General features: G+C 36.0%; 1 protein-coding gene across 1 annotated transcript in view; it reads left to right on the forward strand.

The window, feature by feature from the left end:
• The window catches only part of ADGRL3 (adhesion G protein-coupled receptor L3), a 491,390-nt gene that overhangs the window by 453,862 nt on the left and 17,910 nt on the right, over positions 1–19,618 (forward strand). The window contains exons 21-22 of the mRNA XM_014460593.2: positions 1,741–1,866; positions 11,637–11,733. Of these exons, the coding sequence (XP_014316079.1) occupies positions 1,741–1,866; positions 11,637–11,733 (223 nt within the window). The remainder of the gene's footprint in view (positions 1–1,740; positions 1,867–11,636; positions 11,734–19,618) is intronic.

The raw sequence follows: 19,618 nt of genomic DNA on the forward strand, positions 1-19,618 counted from the left end.
CCCTATCTCCAAAATAGTCATCCCATACATGTCAGTTCTCAACCAATCTGAGTTCATTCTTTCCCTAATTTGCTAAATCTGTGCTAGAATAAAACTTTAGCATATTAAGGTATCATGTTTTAGTTTTTATTACTAATTTTAATATATCATTCACTTTCTTTTTTGTTTTTTTATTATAAATAACAGTCTTCAAAAAGTATATATTTTTAATTACTTTGAAATAAAATTAGATTGGAATATTACATTGTCACAAGTTGTGGAAAGATGAACTCATGTGAAGTCAGTATATAAAGAGCTAAGAAGAACGTATGTACCATGTTACTTCGTAATGAATATAAATGTGTGGATGTATAGCCAACCAATAACATGTCCCAGAATGTGTTTTAGTTAATGGACACATGGTTGGTATTATTTTTGTTGATGTTGGTAGTGGAGGTATGATTTAGGGCAGTTATTGTTAATTTTTGTGTGTTATGTTTGATTAAATAGGCAATAATAAAAAATTTTAACATGATAAAATTTCCCCCCCAAATAGTTGATATAATAGTTTACTGTTTGAAAGCATCCATTTAAAAATATTTTCTCCTTTTTCCTGTGTTTTATACTATAACTGGATTAAGAATTTAATCATCAGTGCTATAAAGAAAAGCAACCATATTTCTCTGTGATTATTGAATAGAACTATTTCAAGAAAATACATTTTAAATATTTTGAATCTTATATTCTGAAGTTGCAAATTTGCTCTTTTATGAGAAATAAACTTCAAAGAAATATACAGTGGGGCCTTGACTTACGAGTTTAATTCGTTCTGTGACGGAGCTCGTAACTCAAATTACTCATATGTCAAATCATAAAGTGAACAAGTGAGCCACGTGATGCTGGCTGATGTTGTGGTGTTCACTGTGACGTTCGCTGCGCCAACTAGCGGTGGGGTATCTGAAGCTGGCTCGTAACCCGAATTTTAGCTCGCAACTCAAAGCAAAAAATCGGCCGAGAGATGGCTCGTATCTCGAAAAACTCGTTAGTCGGGACACTTGTAAGCCAAGTCCCCACTGTAGTACATGTAAAAGAAATGCTTGCCCAGCCAGTAGGGCCCAATGGTTGAACGTGGGCCCATGAGGGTTCCATTCCTGGTCAGGACACATGCCTGGAATTCAGGCTTGATCCCTAGTAGGGGATGTGCAGGAAGAAGCCAATCAATGATTCTTTCTCATCATTGATGTTTCTACCCCTCTCTCCCTCTCTTTGAACTCATTTTAAAAAATGTTTAAAAATGCTTAAGCCTAATGCATTCCTTTTTGCTGTCTTTAAGTACTTTCTCTCTCTGCTCTCTTTCTCTCACTCTCTCCCTCCCTTTCTCCGTTCCCACTTCTCTCTATATAAATTCCTTGCTAGACTTTTGGGTAAAGCCAGTTGCACCAATAGGGTACTTCATATCAAATTTATGAGCCTACAATAGCATCTAGAGGAGTCTTACATTTTGGTTCTTTGATCTAAGAGGTATATTGTTATGGTGTGATTGGAAGTGTGTGTTTTAAAAGTCTCTAATAATCAAAATTTCAAGTTAAATGGTATGAATATCATTATTTTATATTGTAAAAATATGCTGAACAGACTTTCTTATGTCTATATGGCAAAGAAATAATTATGTTATCTAAAAATAATACTCATATATTTTATACCATAGTTCCTAGCTGAAATGAATGACTTACTAATTGAGGTTACTGTTTAATTGGCTAGGTACGCAAAGAGTACGGGAAATGCCTGCGAACACATTGTTGTAGTGGCAAAAGTACAGAGAGTTCCATTGGCTCAGGGAAAACATCTGGTTCTCGAACTCCTGGACGCTACTCCACAGGCTCACAGGTAAGCCATATTTATTAATCAAAATGAAATACCTTTCACCTATATTTTGTTATGGAATGCCGCCCTTTCTTGATCAGCTCTATTTTCTATCCCAAGTGTTTAACACATCAACTTTTAGTGTATCTCAAACAGGCATGATTATGACAAAAATTTAAGAATCCAAATTGCAATAAAATCATGCAATGTAGGGTCTAAGTTTGTGTAACAATTAATGATTTCAAATTGGTTCAGTGCAGTGAGTACAGAGGTGGGAAAGGAATTGTGCATTTCAACCGAAATTCTAAAACATGAATATTTTACATATGTGATTCTTGAGTTAATTGCTTCTTTAAACCAATGTAATAATTCTCTGTCACATACTAAAAGTATTTACTTATTAAATGGTATGCTTAGTAAAAACAGTTATAACTTATAACGTGTTGTTGGCAGATTACTTGAAGAACTTATCAGGGGATGGAAGGATACTGAAACAGCTTTGTTGTTTAAACTAGTCTAAATGCTACTGCCATCAGCCCGACACTAGATAGAGTAGCTGCACTGTCCTTCACCAGGGAAACTGTAAACTTTTAGGTAACCTGTCAACCATTTGTCCCAGGCCACAGTGTTAGTCTAATGGTTATTATGTAGAAATTTCAGCAACTTCAGGAGACTAGAATGAGCCAGTTAAATAAGAGACCTAGCATTATGTGGGTCATGCTTGGGTTTGGGTTCAGACTAGCAGGCTAATATTTTTAAGATTGCATTATTCAGTGGGAGAAACAATCATGTTTTCAGTGTCGTTGATTAAAATTTTCTGAAGACTTAAATTTAAATAAAGTTATAGATAAAGACAGTATTTTCTTAACTCTTTTAGCTCAACCTATAAATCTAATTATTATTTGTAAATTTGGTAATTTTACATAATGTAAGAAAGATCACTTCATTTGTTCTTTGATTATTACTTAATTGGTTTATAAAGTTAGCAGATTAAATTTCCCTAAACAATTTAATTCATACACTTAGGAAATTAAATATCCTTGTAACCTACAAATATATCTTTATTGATTTCAAAGAGGAAGGGAAAGGAGAGAGAGATAGAAACATCAATGATGAGAAAGAATGATTGATCAGCTGCCTCCTGCATGCCCCACACTGGGGATTGAGGCCACAACCTGGGCATGTGTTCTGAAAGGGAATCAAACCTCAACCTCCTGGTTCATAGGTTGATGCTCAACCACTGAGCCATGCAGTTGGGCTATCCTTGTAACCATTAAATATCATTTACAAATTTAATATATCTGATTCTCTCATACACATCCACTGTACAGTTGTACACACCTAACTAGCACTTGAACTTTCTCATAAGTGGTCCTTGCACATCATAGTAACCGGTCATTCTGGTCGTTCCACGGTAATGGTCACTTAGGCTTTTATTATATAGATATAATACACAATTATTAGTCATTTGAATTTGATTTGTCTTATTATTTCTATGTCTTATTAAGGTTGCAAGTTAGGGGACCAGATGTTGCAACTAGGTGAACTGAGATTTCTTAGTTTAGAACTAGAAACTTGCCAGTTAGAAATCTGAAGTCTCACGTAAGAGTCGGGCACACCTAATGATGCTTCCAGCACAAGCCCCTTTAATACATGCTTTTATTGTCAACCTGATAGTCCCTACCTCCTCTTCTTGTAGTAATCTTTTCCACAACTTTTAAATTGAAATTGCTGAGATTCTGTATATCATCCAGCTTGGTTAGGCCCTGCATGCTTTTCATATAATTGAGCTCACCAACCATCATCCTGTAGTCATTTTATTGAAATTTGCCATTAAGAAAACATGATATTGGGGACTTTCATTTATTATATTACAACAATGTTGTGCAGTGTTTAGCAATACTTCTAAGCTACAAGATAGAGCAATGCAGCTCAATAGAATAATCGTTAACTTGGTGGCTGGGTAGACCATGGTGTCAATATTATCCTTGCCATATATCTGCTCTGACACAAGTTACTTAATCTCATTGAACGTTCAGTTTTTTCATCTGTAAAGCGGTGGTAATAATACTGATTTCTTATGTTGTTAGGAATACTGAGCTAATGAATACAAAATACTTAAAACAAATTGTGTGTGCTCAATAAACTGGAGCAGCTACCATTTATTAGTGTCATTATTACAGTTATGTATTTTAAAGTTGTATTATATTTTTTCACTTTTATAATTTTAACATCACAATTCTAATCTTGACTAAAAACCATACATTATATTCCTATGCTTAATGTAATACTAATTCTAATTAACAATGACACTCCAACCCAACATAAAATGAAAGTTACTTAAATCCAGTATGTTTAAGTAAAAGTAATAAACATATTAACTGACCTTTCATAAGCAAAATCTAAAATACTGATGTTAAGGTAAGTTTCAGGAGTATGGATGCCTTTTCACATCATAGAACTTCTAAAATAGTAATCTCTCTTTATTTATTTATTTATTTATTTATTTATTTATTTATTTATTTATTATTGAGAAATATTGAGTGTCTCCTGTAGTATGCCAAGCAATCTTCTAAACTTTGGAGATACATCCACATGTAATAAAAAATGGTTAAATGACAAATAACTTCCCCTGTGATTGGGAAGCTTCAATTCTAGTTGTGGAGGAGAGAAAATTTAGTAACAAGCCAATAAACCAACCGATGCCTAATGTCCAGGTGGCTCCTTGGATTCAGTGCTGAAGAAGACTATTTTGGAAAATGATGTGTATGCCAAGATTCTCAATGATAGGAAGGGAGTTTAGGGGGAAAGAATTCCAGATGTTGGAACATCTAATACAAAGCCCATAAGGTAGGGGAGAACTTGGAAATTCCAGAATAGAAGGAATGCCATTGGTTAAAGTGAATGAAAAAGTGATTGGGCGATGAATTCAAAGGAGAAGGGTAAAGACAGATCCATGGGTATTTGTAAGCACATGTGAGTTTAGATCTTATTCAGATTATTTTAGAAAGCCAATGGGATGATTTAGAAAAGTAAGTGACAGGATATCATCCACATGTAATAAAAATAATGTGGATTCTAGGTAGATAATGGAGGGAAATCCATTGACAAGACTAAAATGTGAAAATACTACACACCAGTTACTCCCCTATATCTACTCCCTGGTTAATCACTTTTAAAAGTTTGGCAATACTGCCCTGTCAGTGTGGTTCAGTGGTTGAGTATTGAACTATGAACCAGAATGTCATGATTCGATTCCCTGTCAGGGCACATGCCTGGGTTGCAGGCTCAATCCCCAGTGTGGGGCATGCAGGAGGCAACCAGTCAATGATTATCTCTCATCATTGACGTGTCTATCTCTCTTTCCTTCTTATATTTAAAAATAAATAAATAAAAGTCTGGCAGTACCCATAATCACATAAACATGTATTCACTGAGATGTATTTAGGTTTGGTGTGAAAGTGTGTGTGTGTGTGTGTGTGTGTGTGTGTGCGTGTGTAAAAACTATGGGTTGAGCTGTTGTCCTTCCCACTTTGACCTTCTTTTAATTGTTGTCATTTATATTTTATTTATTTTATTGACTTTTTAGATGAATTAATAACTTATTATATGATTTGACACATAAAAATGTATACAACATTTATTAAATTGTGAAGCATAGTAATAAAATGAACATTTGTAAACTCAACATCCAAGTTAGGAAATAGAACATGTCCCATATATTTGCCCCTTCTTGAGACCTCTTCTTAATCAATCCTTATGCCATTTCACCAGAGAAAAACTTCTAACTTTTGATTTTCATTTCCTTGACTTATTCTAATAGTTTTTCCTTCTCCCAAAAATAGATATTGTTTAGTATGCCTTTTTAAAATCTTTCTTTTGCCCTAGCCGGTTTGTCTCAGTGAATAGAGCGTTGGCTTGAGGACTGAAGGGTCCCAGGTTCGATTCCGGTCAAGAGCACATGCCTGGGATCCCCAGTAGGGAGTGTGCTGAAGGCAACCAATCAATGATTCCCTCTCATCATTGATGTTTCTATATCTCTCTCCCTCTCCCTTCCTCTCTGAAATCAATAAAAATATATTTTAAAAGAATAAAATAAAATTTTTCTTTTAATCCCTGGCCAACGTGGCCCACTTGGTTGAGAGTTGCCCCATGCATTAAAAGGTTACTGATTTGCACACATGCCCAGGTTGTGGGTTGGGTCTCCCCAGCCAAGTGTGTATGGGAGGCAACTGATCAATGTTTCTCTCTCTCCGCCTCCTTCTATCTCTCTCTCTAAATTCAATAAAAACATATCTACACTAATAAAAGACAAACATGCAAATTGACCGTACCTTCGCTACACCTTAAGCCACGCCCACCAGCCAATCAGAACGACTTTATGGAAATTAACCCAACCAAGATGGCGGCCAGCAGCCACAGAGCTGGAGCAAGCAGGAGGCTTGGTTGCTCCAGTGATGGAGGAAGCCAAGCTTCCCGCCTGCCGCGGCCAGCTCTGAGCTCCACTCAAGGCAACAAAGTTTCAGTTATAGAAGATAAATAAACCCCAGATACCTGCTTTCAGTCGGCTGTGGCCATGGAGCTGGAGTGAGCTGGAGGCTTGGGTTGCCCCTGGCGATGGAGGAAGCCAAGCTTCCTGCCTGCCCTGGCCGGCTCTGAGCTCTACTCAAGGCTACAAAGTTTCAATTATAGAAGGTAAATAAGTCCCAGAATAAAAAAAAGAAAGAAAAAAAGGAGAGGCTGGGAGCTTCCGTCGCTGGGGGGCTTGGACAGCCTGAAAACAGCTATCAGCCCCTTACCCAGGCTGGCCAAACCTCCATGGGGTGAGGGTCCCCACTGGGGGGGGGCTTGACCAGCCTGCAAACAGCTATCAGCCCCTCACCCAGGCTGGCCAGGCATCCCAGTGGGGACCCCCACCCTGAAGGGGGTGTGACCAGCCTGCAAACAGCCATCAGCCCCTCACCCAGGCTGGCCAGGCACCCCAGTGGGGACCCCCACCCTGATCTGGGACACCCTTCAGGGCAAACCAGCTGGCCCCCACCCGTGCACCAGGCCTCTATCCTATATAATAAAAGGATAATATGCAAATTGACCCTAACAGCAGAACGACTGGGAATGACTGGTCACTAAGACACACACTGACCACCAGGGGGCAGATGCTCAATTCAGGAGCTGTCCCCTGGTGGTCAGTGCGCTCCCACAGGGGGAGCTCTGCTCAGCCATAAGCCAGGCTGATTGCTGCAAGCACAGCGGTGGTGGTGGGAGCCTCTCCCACCTCCTCAGCAGCACTAAGGATGTCCGACTGCAGCTTAGGTCTGCTCCCTGCTGGTAAGTGGACATCCCCTGAGGGCTGCCGGGCTGCCAGAGGGATGTCTGACTGCCAGCTTGGGCCCGATCCCCCAGACTGCAAGAGGGCATAGGCCGGGCTGAGGGACCCCCCTGAGTGCACAAATTTTTGTGCACCGGGCCTCTAGTTTTAAAATATATGTGTAAAATCTTTCTTTTAAGTAATACCTTACTATATTTCTTCTGTGAGTTGCTTTTTTTACCTCCATATTCTAAGGCTTCATAAGTTCCATGAACTTTTAAGTGTTGGATTTATGTCATATACCATATACTTTTTCCTCTGCCATGCAATACTTTTCCCTTTTCTTCTGTTCCTATTCAACTCTTATTTTATATAGTAGAGTGAGTTGTTAATTTCCTAGAACAGGAGCCAAATAACTGAGTTCAAATATGGGTTATTCCACTTATTAGGTCTGTGACATTGGACATGTTAATTAACCTCTGAACCTTAGATTTCCAATGAATAAAAGACTACCTATCTCAAGGAGTTCTTCTGAGGTCTCAAGGAGTGAATACATGAAAAATGCATAGCATAGCCTAGAACACAGAGAAAATTTATATAAACTATACATTCTATATATCCACATATAATATTTATCATGTACCAGGCATTATTTCAATTGTGTGATACATCAGTTAACAAAAAGACCAAAATTCTGTTTTGGTAGACCCTCCAATACAGGGGTAGGCAAATGTAGATTAATTTGTATGGAAAATAATGCAATAAATTAATAGTAACATAAGAAAAACTGTTTTGCACACTCACAACTGTAAACATACTTTTTCCCACCCTTGTATAATGTAGATATTAGACATTAGATGTTGAACATCTATATATATAAAGCCTAATATGCAAAGTGTCCCTCGGGAGTTCGACCAACTTGGAGTTTGATTGCTCGCTATGACGTTCGCTGACGATCAGAGGTGGTGAGGAGTGAAGGAAGGCCCCAGCCGGCAGCTGGCAGCTGCTAGGGACCATACCCATGCACAAATTTCATGCACGGGGTCTCTAGTTAACTATAAGAAACAAGTACATTATTATAATGTGTAGTATTATAGTAAATGGTAATGTCTATGAGAGGTGATAGTAGAGTTGAGTACCTGGAATACAATCCTATATAATAAAACCCTAACATGCAAACCGACTGAACGGTGGAATGACCAGAGGAATGACCAGTTGCTATGACACACACTGACCATCAGGGGGCAGATGTTCAATGCAGGAGATGCCCCCAACCTGCAGTGAGCATCTGCCCCCCAAGAGGGAGGCGACTGGCAGTGGTGATCAGGGGGCGGGACTGGCCAGCAGGCGGCACCAGACGACCAGCCAAGGTGGTGCCAGCAGGGGCCCCCCGATTGCCCCACCCAACAGTCACCCCACAAAGGGAGGCAACCAGGAGTGATGGTGGGGGATGGGACCAGCAAGCATGTGGCGCCAAGCTGCCAGCCAAGGCGGGTGCCAGCAGGGGCCTCCTGATAACTCTGCCCGTCGGTCACTCCACAGATTGGCCCTGGTTACTGGCCAGGCCTAGGGTCCCTACCCTTATATTGGGAACAGAGTCTTAGATTTAAAAATTAAAACCTGGCAAGGCTACTCTAACACTGAAAAAACAGGATGATGCAGCGATGACATGCATGGACTCTGGCTTGCACATTTTGTGGTCAGCCCTGATTCTGACACATAACTGTGTGACAGTGCCAATTACATGACTTCTTTCTGCTTCAGTTTTTCCCCATCCAGAAGATGGGGAAAATGGTACTTCTGCCTCAGAAGGAACATGTTATGTACTACTTTTTATAATCAAGGCAAAAAAAATGTAGCTGCCCATACAACAGCAAGATGCCTTTCACCAGTATGAAAAGTATGGTCACTGGTGCATGCAGTGTCCTGGATTGGGAGAGGGATGTCCAACTGCCGGTTTAGGCACGATCCCCGCAGAGGGAGGTGACTGGTGGCAGCAGGGGTGGGCGGGGCCAGCGAGTGGGCAGCACCAGGCCAGCCAAGGCGGGTGCCAGCAGGGGCCTCCCGATTGCCCTGCCAGTCACCCCAGAGATTGGCCTTGATCGCTGGCCAGGCCTAGGGACCCTACCTATGCATGAATTTCGTGCATCAGGCCTCTAGTTCTAAATAAGGTAGTCATGAGTTAGGTTTCTTGAAGGAGAAAATTTTTGAGCAAAGCCTTAAAATTGATGGAGCTACCCATACCTGTATATGGCAGAAGAAACAAGTTTACCAAGTCCTAAAGCAGAGGCTTGTTTAGCATGGTAAGGAATGCTGAAGAATAGGTGTGGCTAGCCCAGGTAGAAGAGACTAAGAGAAGATGAGATAATGGGGGCAGCTCATTTAGAAGTCACCTAACAAATCACAATTTTGTCAACTCTCAGTTAAGATGTCACTTCAATGTCGTATCTTCAGTGTTCCTAAACAAGGACATATGCCCTTATTATGTGCACATTCTAATTTTTTTAAAGTTATGGAGTATAACGGATAGTCACAAAAGTCTACAAAACGTATCATGCCTTCCCAGTCAAATAATATCAGATTGGTAGTACCTTAGAAACCCTTTGAACCCTTCTCAATCATTCACCTCCAAATATAACAATTATCCTAATATTTAACATTACATTTTGTTTTGCATATGTTTGATACTTATTCACATGAAATCTCTTTTCTCAGATATCTCCATTGCTGCAGTAGGCTATATTCCTTTTTCTATTTCACTGCTGTGTATTATTCTATAATTTATTCATTTATCCTACCACTGATAGTCATTGGGTTGTTTATAGTTTTGAGTTGTAGTAATTAATGCTTCTATGGAGATTTGTGGATACATGATTAGACATTTTGGGTTTGCTTCTCCCCTTTGTACTTCCTAGGTTAGTATTTTGCATATAGTAGAGAGTGCTTAATATTTAATTAATTAATTAATTAAACCAATGTTCTTAATATTCCTTCTCAATATTTCAATTTGAAGCCTTGAAATATTATCCAATAAAATATTCTCAAGTCATCAGGGTCTCAAATCCTGCACCAGTTTTCTTATTATGCTTTTTATTAAAATTAGCTTTGCTGTATATGTGTGTGTATGTGCGTGTTTGCTGACCTTTATAACATTATAGATAATACTGCTGAAGAATAAACATGTCCCAACATTCACAAAACCAATTTTTAAGATTAGGTACTCCCATTATTCAAGGAGTGCGAATATATTTGGAACATAACCCATTTGTGAGCTTGGTTTCACCACTGGCAGTAGTAATAAATAGTGCTTATAACTATTTCAGCCCTAGAAAAGCTTCTGAAAGATTTTGTTTTCTCCTCCCAAGATTGTTAATACTCTTTTGATCTCTAACTCAATAAAATAACAAAATAAATAAACCAGAAAAATAATCCCCCCAAAATGGGAAAATACCACATTGCTTTATTGAATTATCCAACACTTAGAATTTTGCATTTCAGAACATAAATAATCATGTAAGAATTTTTAGTTCTCTATAAAACTTCCTACTGTGAAACACTGAATAAGGGTAAATCAACTTCCTTTATCTCTTTCTTAAAAAAGAAACGTCAAGATAGTATGTAACCTTTAAAATTACATTAGTCTTCTTACAAATAAATGGAAATGTTAATTAAGTTCAGTAGAATCTTAATAATATTCTATGTTATTTTTTACTGAACTCTTTCTTACAAGATCTTTAATTCATGAACTAAATATTTTGTTAATAAAACTGACAATGTAATAGATACTTAAATATCCCATTCCCATTAAAATTACAATAAAAATAATTTGTTTTGCCTTGGAAACTAAAATTATTAAATTCTAACTGTGTCAAGAACATTTCTATATATTTTCAACATGTTTAAATTGGTATAGTATGTTACATTTATTCCTTTTCACAATTATAATTGTTTTGTGTATAGGCACTTAGAATTATAGTTAACTAGAGGCCTGGTGCATGAAATTTGTGCAGGGGGGGAGGGGTGTCCCTTAGCCCAGCCTGTACCCTCTCCAATCTGGGACGCCTCGAGGGATGTCTGACTGCCCATTTAGGCTGTCTCCCAACCTCTCACTTGCCTACCTGCCTGATTGCCCCCTAACCACTCCCCTGCCAGCCTGATCAACGCCTAATTGCTCCCCTGCAGGCCTGGTTGCCCACAACTGCCCTCCCCTGCTGGCCATCTTGTGTCCACATGGAGGCGGCCATCTTGTGTGTTGGAGTGATGGTCAATTTGCATATTACTCTTTTAATAGATAGGATAAGAACAAATTATTAACATTGATTTATTTTCTGATGTTCTCATGCCACTGTACTGCCAGCATATAGATGTTGTATATTTGCCAGATGCCAGAAACAAAGGTCTCGTATAATTAAGAAAGAAAAAAAATGATTTTTGTGAGAATTCACTACTTGGAGAGTTCATTTCCTTTTCCTTTTCCCCCATCAAGAGCCGAATTCGTAGAATGTGGAATGACACAGTCCGAAAGCAGTCAGAGTCTTCCTTCATTACTGGAGATATAAACAGTTCAGCGTCACTCAACAGAGGTAATTAGAAATGATTTTTCATATTTATTACAGTTGTGGTTACTTTAAGAAGTTATTAAATGCATTGCTTTTTTTTGTAACTTCTGGACCTTTCTTCATGTGATAGGAATATTGCAAAGATATAAAACCTGGTTGAGTGTAGTAGCAGTGTGTTCCATTATTCATAAGCCTTTTTTTCAATCCTGAATTTTCAGGAAATCTTTTCTGAAAGGAAGTTAGAAAACAAGAACTTTCTTTTTCTAGTCATCCGCCACTGCTATAAACTGGTGAGCTGTCAGGCCTCGTTGGAAGCAGTGAAAATGAGCAATTATGTGGCTATATAGTCTGCTAAGCATCATAGAGTTCCACATTGTCCCGGGTATAGAGCACTTTCATAGTCTTTGTAGAAGTAAAAATATACTGTCTAATACATACTTAAGGCAACCTGTGTATTTGGAGGGGAAAAAATCACATCTTAATATCTAAAAAACTTATTCAGATAATATTGGATATTTATAGATCTTTATATATGCATATCTGTATGTGTTATGATTATTTTATGTGTGTGCTTCAGTAAAAATGTTCCTAGGTCATAATTTAGGTTTTTTTTAAATGAACTTCACTTAATCTACTGTTTTGTTTATGGTTATTTTGTATTCTTTCTTACTCTCTCATATAGTGCATGTGTGCAAGTGATTAGAATTAAATTGACCACAATAAAAATGCATAGATGCATTATTTGTGGAGAGCAAGAATACACTAGTCAGTGCAAGAAAATATTTAGAATACAATATAGTTTTATCTGGGAAGGTGGTGATTGTATAAGTTTATTCCAAAAATGTCTCCATCTAAAAAAGACATTTCTGATGCATATATTCAGAACTTATTTTTATGATCAACATTATTATTTTTTCTTACCAAATTAGGATTATTAGTTTGGTCTAAACATGTTCTGTCAGCTTTTTGTTACATTTAATGCTACTTAGAAACAAATAATTTAACACAGTTATGGCTTATGATTAAGAAAGATTCAAATGCTCCTGCTCTTAAATTACTTTTTCTCAAGTAAATTGCATCCTATTAATATAAAATAATTTAGGATATGTGGTGTCCAAGTTGAATTTGTTACAGGGATCCATGTTATATATAACCTTAACTGATTTTCATATGTTACTTGGCAGTGATATAGTAACTATCATCCAGTGATAATATTAAGTATTCTATATCTCTTTTGCTTAAATAAGAACAGTGAGTACAAATATACCTTCAAATATGAAGAAAATAAATTAAAATAAAACAAATCCCTTCTTGTATTTTGTTTCATTATTTGTTTATTTTTATTTGTTGTGGTATATTGATTTACATAATATTGCTCAAATATTCTTCTTTTAACATTTAATTTTTAATTTTAATGGTTAGTTTGTAAAAATGTGTTTAGATATGAATACTCAAACTTTTTGACAAGCTTTCAAATTACAGAACACAAATGACTTAAAAATGCCTCCAAAGTTTAGGAACTAATTTGCTTCCATAGTGAAATATTTTCTTTATTTTTACAATAATCTCATGTATAGAAAATTTATAGGTATGCTCCAAGAAAAAAGTTATCCTAATTAATAAGATTTATTATTAGAAGTATCTTACATGTAATGATTACAGAAACCATAGAATAATTGTTGTTTAAATAAAACACGAGATAATATGATTTTAATGGTGCACTGTTTGATTGCCTGCTGTGAAGATGGATAAAATATGTAAAACTATTTTGCCTATCATCATGATCTAAATTTATATAAAAAATAGTAAGGTATGTAACTTTTAGCAAAAACTTTCTAAATGCATAATTTATGACCTTGATTTTTAAGGTCAGTTGCATTCCCTATATAATATTGCTGTGCCATTTTAGTTCCTTCTCAAGAATTTTATCAACTTGGAATATATAAAATATAGATGGCTGGATCAATTTGAAATATATTTAAAGAAAATAATATTTTATATTGACTGATCATCTGTTTAAATCTATGTTTACAATATTTAGTTTTAAAAGATATTTCTTAAAGTTATTGAAGAAAGTATAAAATTTCTTGTGACAGCCGATAAGTTACTTTAATGATGACTTTGGGAGAGAGTGACACTGAATTTATGATTTGAAGTGTGTGCAGGCAGGGATCTTTTCCTTCAGGATATATATTCTTCCTTTCACTCAGTGACTTTCATGGTGGTAGACATCACAGTGTTCTTCTTGATTTCCTATATTAATTTTCTAGTCCCCAAGTCAGAAACTCCTCGTTTTATTCTCCTCTCACTATTTTTTTACCTTAGATGAGGGGAGTACTTTAAAATTTTATTTCTTCATATTATATCTCTGAAGATAGTCTTTAACCTCCTTCTTTAATCTTGTCTTATTTCCCAGGGTCCTATCTTCCCTGCATTCAGGCGTGTGTATCATATTTAGGTAGGTGGCATCCAAGATTCACTTTCCAGATAAACACTTCAGTCACCTCAGCAACATAATTATTCACCTCTGTTTATTCAAAAGATTACATTCTCTATTATTTAAAAAGAAAATTAGGCCCTGCATCTTTACATCTTCATATATTCTAACTTCCCATTCATTCTTAGTTTCTTATAACTAGCAATTTTTAAATTTCCCTTTCTAAGTTAGGTAGTTTAACTCTCTTATTTTTGCCTTTAGAACAGGTCTGGCCCTTGAAAACCACAAAACATTGTTTAAAATTAATCCTATTTTCACTGTAGGTTTTCTTTCCTATTCATACCACTGCCTAATTCATCAAAAGAATAATTGTTTGAAAAGTATGTATGTCTTATCATCTATTCTTCTAAACAAGAAACCATCATTATCATCTCTGTGATCCATTAAGGATAAAGTATTTACCATGCAGTGCAGGATCCCTTCTCAATAGTTTTTATTTTTAAAAACCATTTCTAAGATTCTATTCTTGAACCAACATGTTACATCTGACATATCAGGTTTAAATTTCCCAATGAGATAAACGTGATTACTAATAGGATTTTACTCCTTGAAATCATAGGAAACCTTGGAAGATTTATTAATCGTTTTCAATTTGTGTACTCATTCTTATATATTCTCTTTGGGATTTTGTTATTTGGACACCTCATCTCTTTAAAACTGTCCACTACATTTGTCTTTAGAATAGCTATATTTATGAAGATGTTTTCCGAATATTCCCTATACATTTTTTTATATATATATTTTATTGATTTTTTACAGAGAGGAAAGGAGAGAGATAGAGAGTTAGAAACATCGATGAGAGAGAAACATTGATCAGCTGCCTCCTGCACATCTCCTACTGAGGATGTGCCTGCAACCCAGGTACATGCCCTTGACCGGAATCGAACCTGGGACCTTTCAGTCCGCAGGCCGACGCTCTATCCACTGAGCCAAACCGGTTTTGGCCCCTATACATTTTCAAATATTTTTCCCCTGCCAACTTCATTGCTACAATGCTGTACACTCACACAAATCCAGAACTTCTTGAGGTCATGCCACTGTATACACAGATAGCAAGAGCTTTGCAAGAGCCCCAAGATGATGGTAAATTACAAAGTTTCAAGTAAGGTTACCTCTGATCCAAACCAAGTTTTCACAAACCCTACAGTAGGGTTTATTCATTTGTTCATTTGAATATTTACTATTTTCATGCACCTTAAAGTCAGTCCTTAATCCCCAAGCTCCTGTCAGGTCTATTGGAAACCTAATCCAAATTTCTAGCAACTCCAACTTCCTGGTAATAATAGAAACAATTTGTAGGCAGAGTAATCTTGTACACCTGTATCCCCTACCCTCAGTGTCTGCTGGCCAAATCTCATCTTGAACAATTTAGATTAACATTGCCCCTGAAACATAAGTTTGACCCACAAATGAAGTATCTCCTGAGAAAGTTCTCTGGTACTTCAAGTAATTGTTAAATATTTCCACTCTTTTTGTAGATCTGTGTAGAAATTGGAATATTTTCTAAAGTTAAACTTTAGTAGGCTTTATTTCATCATGAATAATATAATTGTGATACCCATTTTTTATTTAATTAGTTGAATCAACGTCAGAAATGTCAGTTTAAAATCCAGTTTTGCTATGTAACTACTTATCAGTATGTTATAGTTGAGTGAATTATAAAAAGGTGCCCTCACCCCAACCCAGCTGTTGATTTATTGCAAAAATATGCCCTATCTGAGTGGCAGATTTAGCAAAAAGGCATTTCTTATTTTAGAACAATGGCTTGGTTAGCATCATGGGTTTTTATTTTCCCCCACTTCCCATCCTCCATCTCATCAACTTCCCACACAACGCAATTTAGACTTTTATACGTGGTGAACTGACCACTAATGCTGAATTTATTTAAGCCAAATTTGTTATGTGGCAGAAGACTGATCTATCGATGGGTAGCAATTCTTTATTAAAGCTAATACATTTCCTCTAGCAGTGGTTCTCAACCTTCCTAATGCCGCGACCCTTTAATACAGTTCCTCATGTTGGGGTGTCCCCCAGCCATAAAATTATTTTTGTTGCTACTTCATAACTGTAATTTTGCTACTGTTATGAATCATAATGTAAATATCTGATATGCAGGATGTATTTTCATTGTTCACGACCCACAGGTTGCGAACCGCTGCTCTAGAGGTTCAGAGTCATATTCACCTGTACATGCATTCTCAGTAAGTTTATGTAATCAGTAAAATTATGATGGCCTGTGGCAATCTTTTTGTAAATTTTTAGGGTACATTTTGACTCTCAGTGGCACACTACCTACTCAAAGGGGACCTCACTTGTTAGAAACATTATCAATACAAAGGGGAAAGCTGCCAACAAATAGACATTTGCAGGTAGTTGCCTTACTCACTGCAGTTATGTACAATAGTTTTGAGAATGGAGCCTGAACCCAGTGATTTTGGTAAATTGCTTAACTTCTCAATGTCTATACAATAGGGATATAAGTAATACCCCCTCAGGAGGGCCCTGAGACTAGAGTTACTTAATATATGTTATTTGGTTACAACAGTGCCTGGAACATAAGTATTATTGTTATTATTCTTTTATTCAGAAATTTACTTCTGTTTCTACACCTAATAACTGGTTCTTGCCAGTACTCTCAAGTAATCAGATGTTAAAATTTATCATTTGCTCCCAAAGGTTTCCTTTCTTTTTTTAATCTTTATTTTCTAGTAATAGGTGGGAGGAATGAGGTTGTTATCTGAATGCCAAGTAAAAGAAATAATCATTTACCTAAGATGGTGCTACCCTTGAGGCTAACAAAAAGAAATAAGCTAATAAAACTGAATCGTCTCTTCTAAATCAGAAATTAAATGCAAATTACATATGCTTTAGTTGTACTTTTCACTTTTGATTTGTAACCATGTTTTAGCAAAAAAAGGTAAAATATTTCTCCTCTCTACCTTAGATAATGATATAAGCAAACACTGTCTACTCTTCCTTCAAACCCTCTCCTACCCTCCAGAACACTAGGTTAATTCAGACAGCCCTGCTAAATACCCAGTTCTGTAGCAGAGCAGGGCTGCGACTCATTCCTTTTTTAAACTCATGTCTTCTCAGAGCCTGTATTGTCTTTCCCGGGAGGTTGGTCACTGAGACAGAAGAAACTCCACAATAAATCACCTGCCACCTCATTAATATTCAAGCTACTAAGCATATTTTGTTTTTATAGTTTTAAAGAAAATACAAATGAAAAGTGTAAGTGGTGTTTCACCGTGATTAATGATTTCTGTAAATTAAAGCTACTAAGGTGACACACTCATATTCATTCACTGCACTTTATTAATGTCAGTAAATATAGTTTGGTTTATATGAGTGATATATGCCATATTGCTCCAAAGCCTTGCTCTTTTGAAGGATTATAAAATCCTTGTTTGTAAATATTAACTAGATCCTAATATAATCTGACACCTATTTGTGAATTTTTTAACAGCAATTAATGATGTGCCTAAGAGTACTTTGCATAGCTAACATATCAGATTGGCCTATATAATAAATTTTTGTTATGAGCAAGTATTATGACGATGAATGCAAATATAGTAATATCCTATGGCATGTATAAATTTTTTATTTGAAATTTGTCATTATATTTAGTATTTTTTTACCTTTATTTTCTTGATTTACAAATGAAGCAACCATGCTTCCTGTTAATTTCTTTCCTTTGTACATGTCATCAATAAAGACAATCAGAAAATGTACAATAAGGAAATCTGTGTTAGAAAAAGCAGTTTAATAGCACAAAAGCAAAATAAGTACAGATCTTAAGTAAGATGCTGTGTCAACAAGATAATTAAGCAATGCTATAACTATCCTGATTTCTAACTCAAGGAGATGAAATAATTTTCAGAATGAACTCTCCATTGAGAAATGAAATATACAAAATATTGATTTCTAGTCAGAGGCAAATGTTCTTGCTATAATTTATTAGCAGAAACTGAAAAAGAAAAAAACTTTTAAATGCTTGCCCAGTGTGTCCTTCTAGTGCTTTGCTTTTAATTTTTTCTTTGATACATATTTTTCAAATCAGCCTTTCACAGCCAATTGCACAATAGTAAAAATTATTATTATTATTATTATTATTATTATTATTATTATTTCCTTCACAAAGAGAGTTCTTTATGTAGCATAGATTTCTCATTTTAGGGTTTATTACCTTATTGTCATATATATAATTGGCAGTTATCTCTTACCTCTTCATCATCAAACAAGCTACATGAGATATCCTGTTAACCTCTAAATATAGTGCTATGGAACATTTATACTTAATTTTGAAATATTACTGTTGTTTCATATAAGTTATGAAGCATATAATTTTTCAAAAATATCATATTTTTTAGAACTTAATGTGGATACTCCAACTTTATCATCAGAAATTACTAGTATTATTTTCTCTAATAGAATACAATATGTCCTTTTATAGTTCTTGGTAAATCTGGGATTTCTTCTTCGGCCTGCACAGCTATCATTTATATATTGCACACTGTCCATTATTCATTATCCATTTTCTTTATATCCATGAAGAAGTTGGGGTTTTTAGTAACTTGTCCAAGATCACATGGCTAGTCAAGGGCAAAGTCTAGATTCCAAACAAGGTTTTCTAACCACAAAGCCCTACTCATGATAACAAAAAATTTTATTCTTTTTTTATGATAACAGTTTCTCGTGAAGGTTGCTGAAGCTTAGAATAAAGAAATTTTCCAAGAATTATTTCAAAATTATTTTTATCATCTCACATGGATATAAGATATTCTTAGCAGCACAATTATTCATATCTTAACTTCTTATGTTCCTTTCACTAATTTTGTTTTCTAAGTACAGTCCTTTAGTGTGGTTTTATCATATTCATTTTTGGGGGGGTGGGGTGGGGAGGGGAGCTTTAGAATATTGCGGAGAGCCTGGTCAGTGTTTCTCAGTGGTCGAGCATCAACCTATAAACAGTTCAATTCTGGGTCAGGACATGCCCTGGTTGCAGGCTCAATCCCCAGTAGGGGCTGGCAGGAGGCAGCTGATCAGTGATTCTCATCATTGGTTTCTCTTTTTCTCCCTCTCCCTTGCCCTCTGAAATCAATAGAAATATATGTATAAAATAAAATACTATGCATATATGGGGAGATAGATTGGCCAATACATATTACTTTTATAAAACTATTTGATGTGGAAGATGCTGAATTACTATACATTATTGTTCAATTGCAAGACTTAGGTTGCAAAAATAATTTTATAATTATTCTTTCCTGGATGCTATCGAGGTATTGGTAGAATCCTTTTATCATAATTCTTAATTCATTATACTTCAGTAAAAGGATGAACATTTTAATTAGGAAAGAGATTCTGTTAATAAATCAGGTAAATAACTTCTGCCTATAATCACTTAGA

The sequence above is a fragment of the Myotis lucifugus genome, unplaced genomic scaffold (assembly GCF_000147115.1).
Source record: "Myotis lucifugus unplaced genomic scaffold, Myoluc2.0 scaffold_135, whole genome shotgun sequence".
Taxonomy (NCBI): domain Eukaryota; kingdom Metazoa; phylum Chordata; class Mammalia; order Chiroptera; family Vespertilionidae; genus Myotis; species Myotis lucifugus.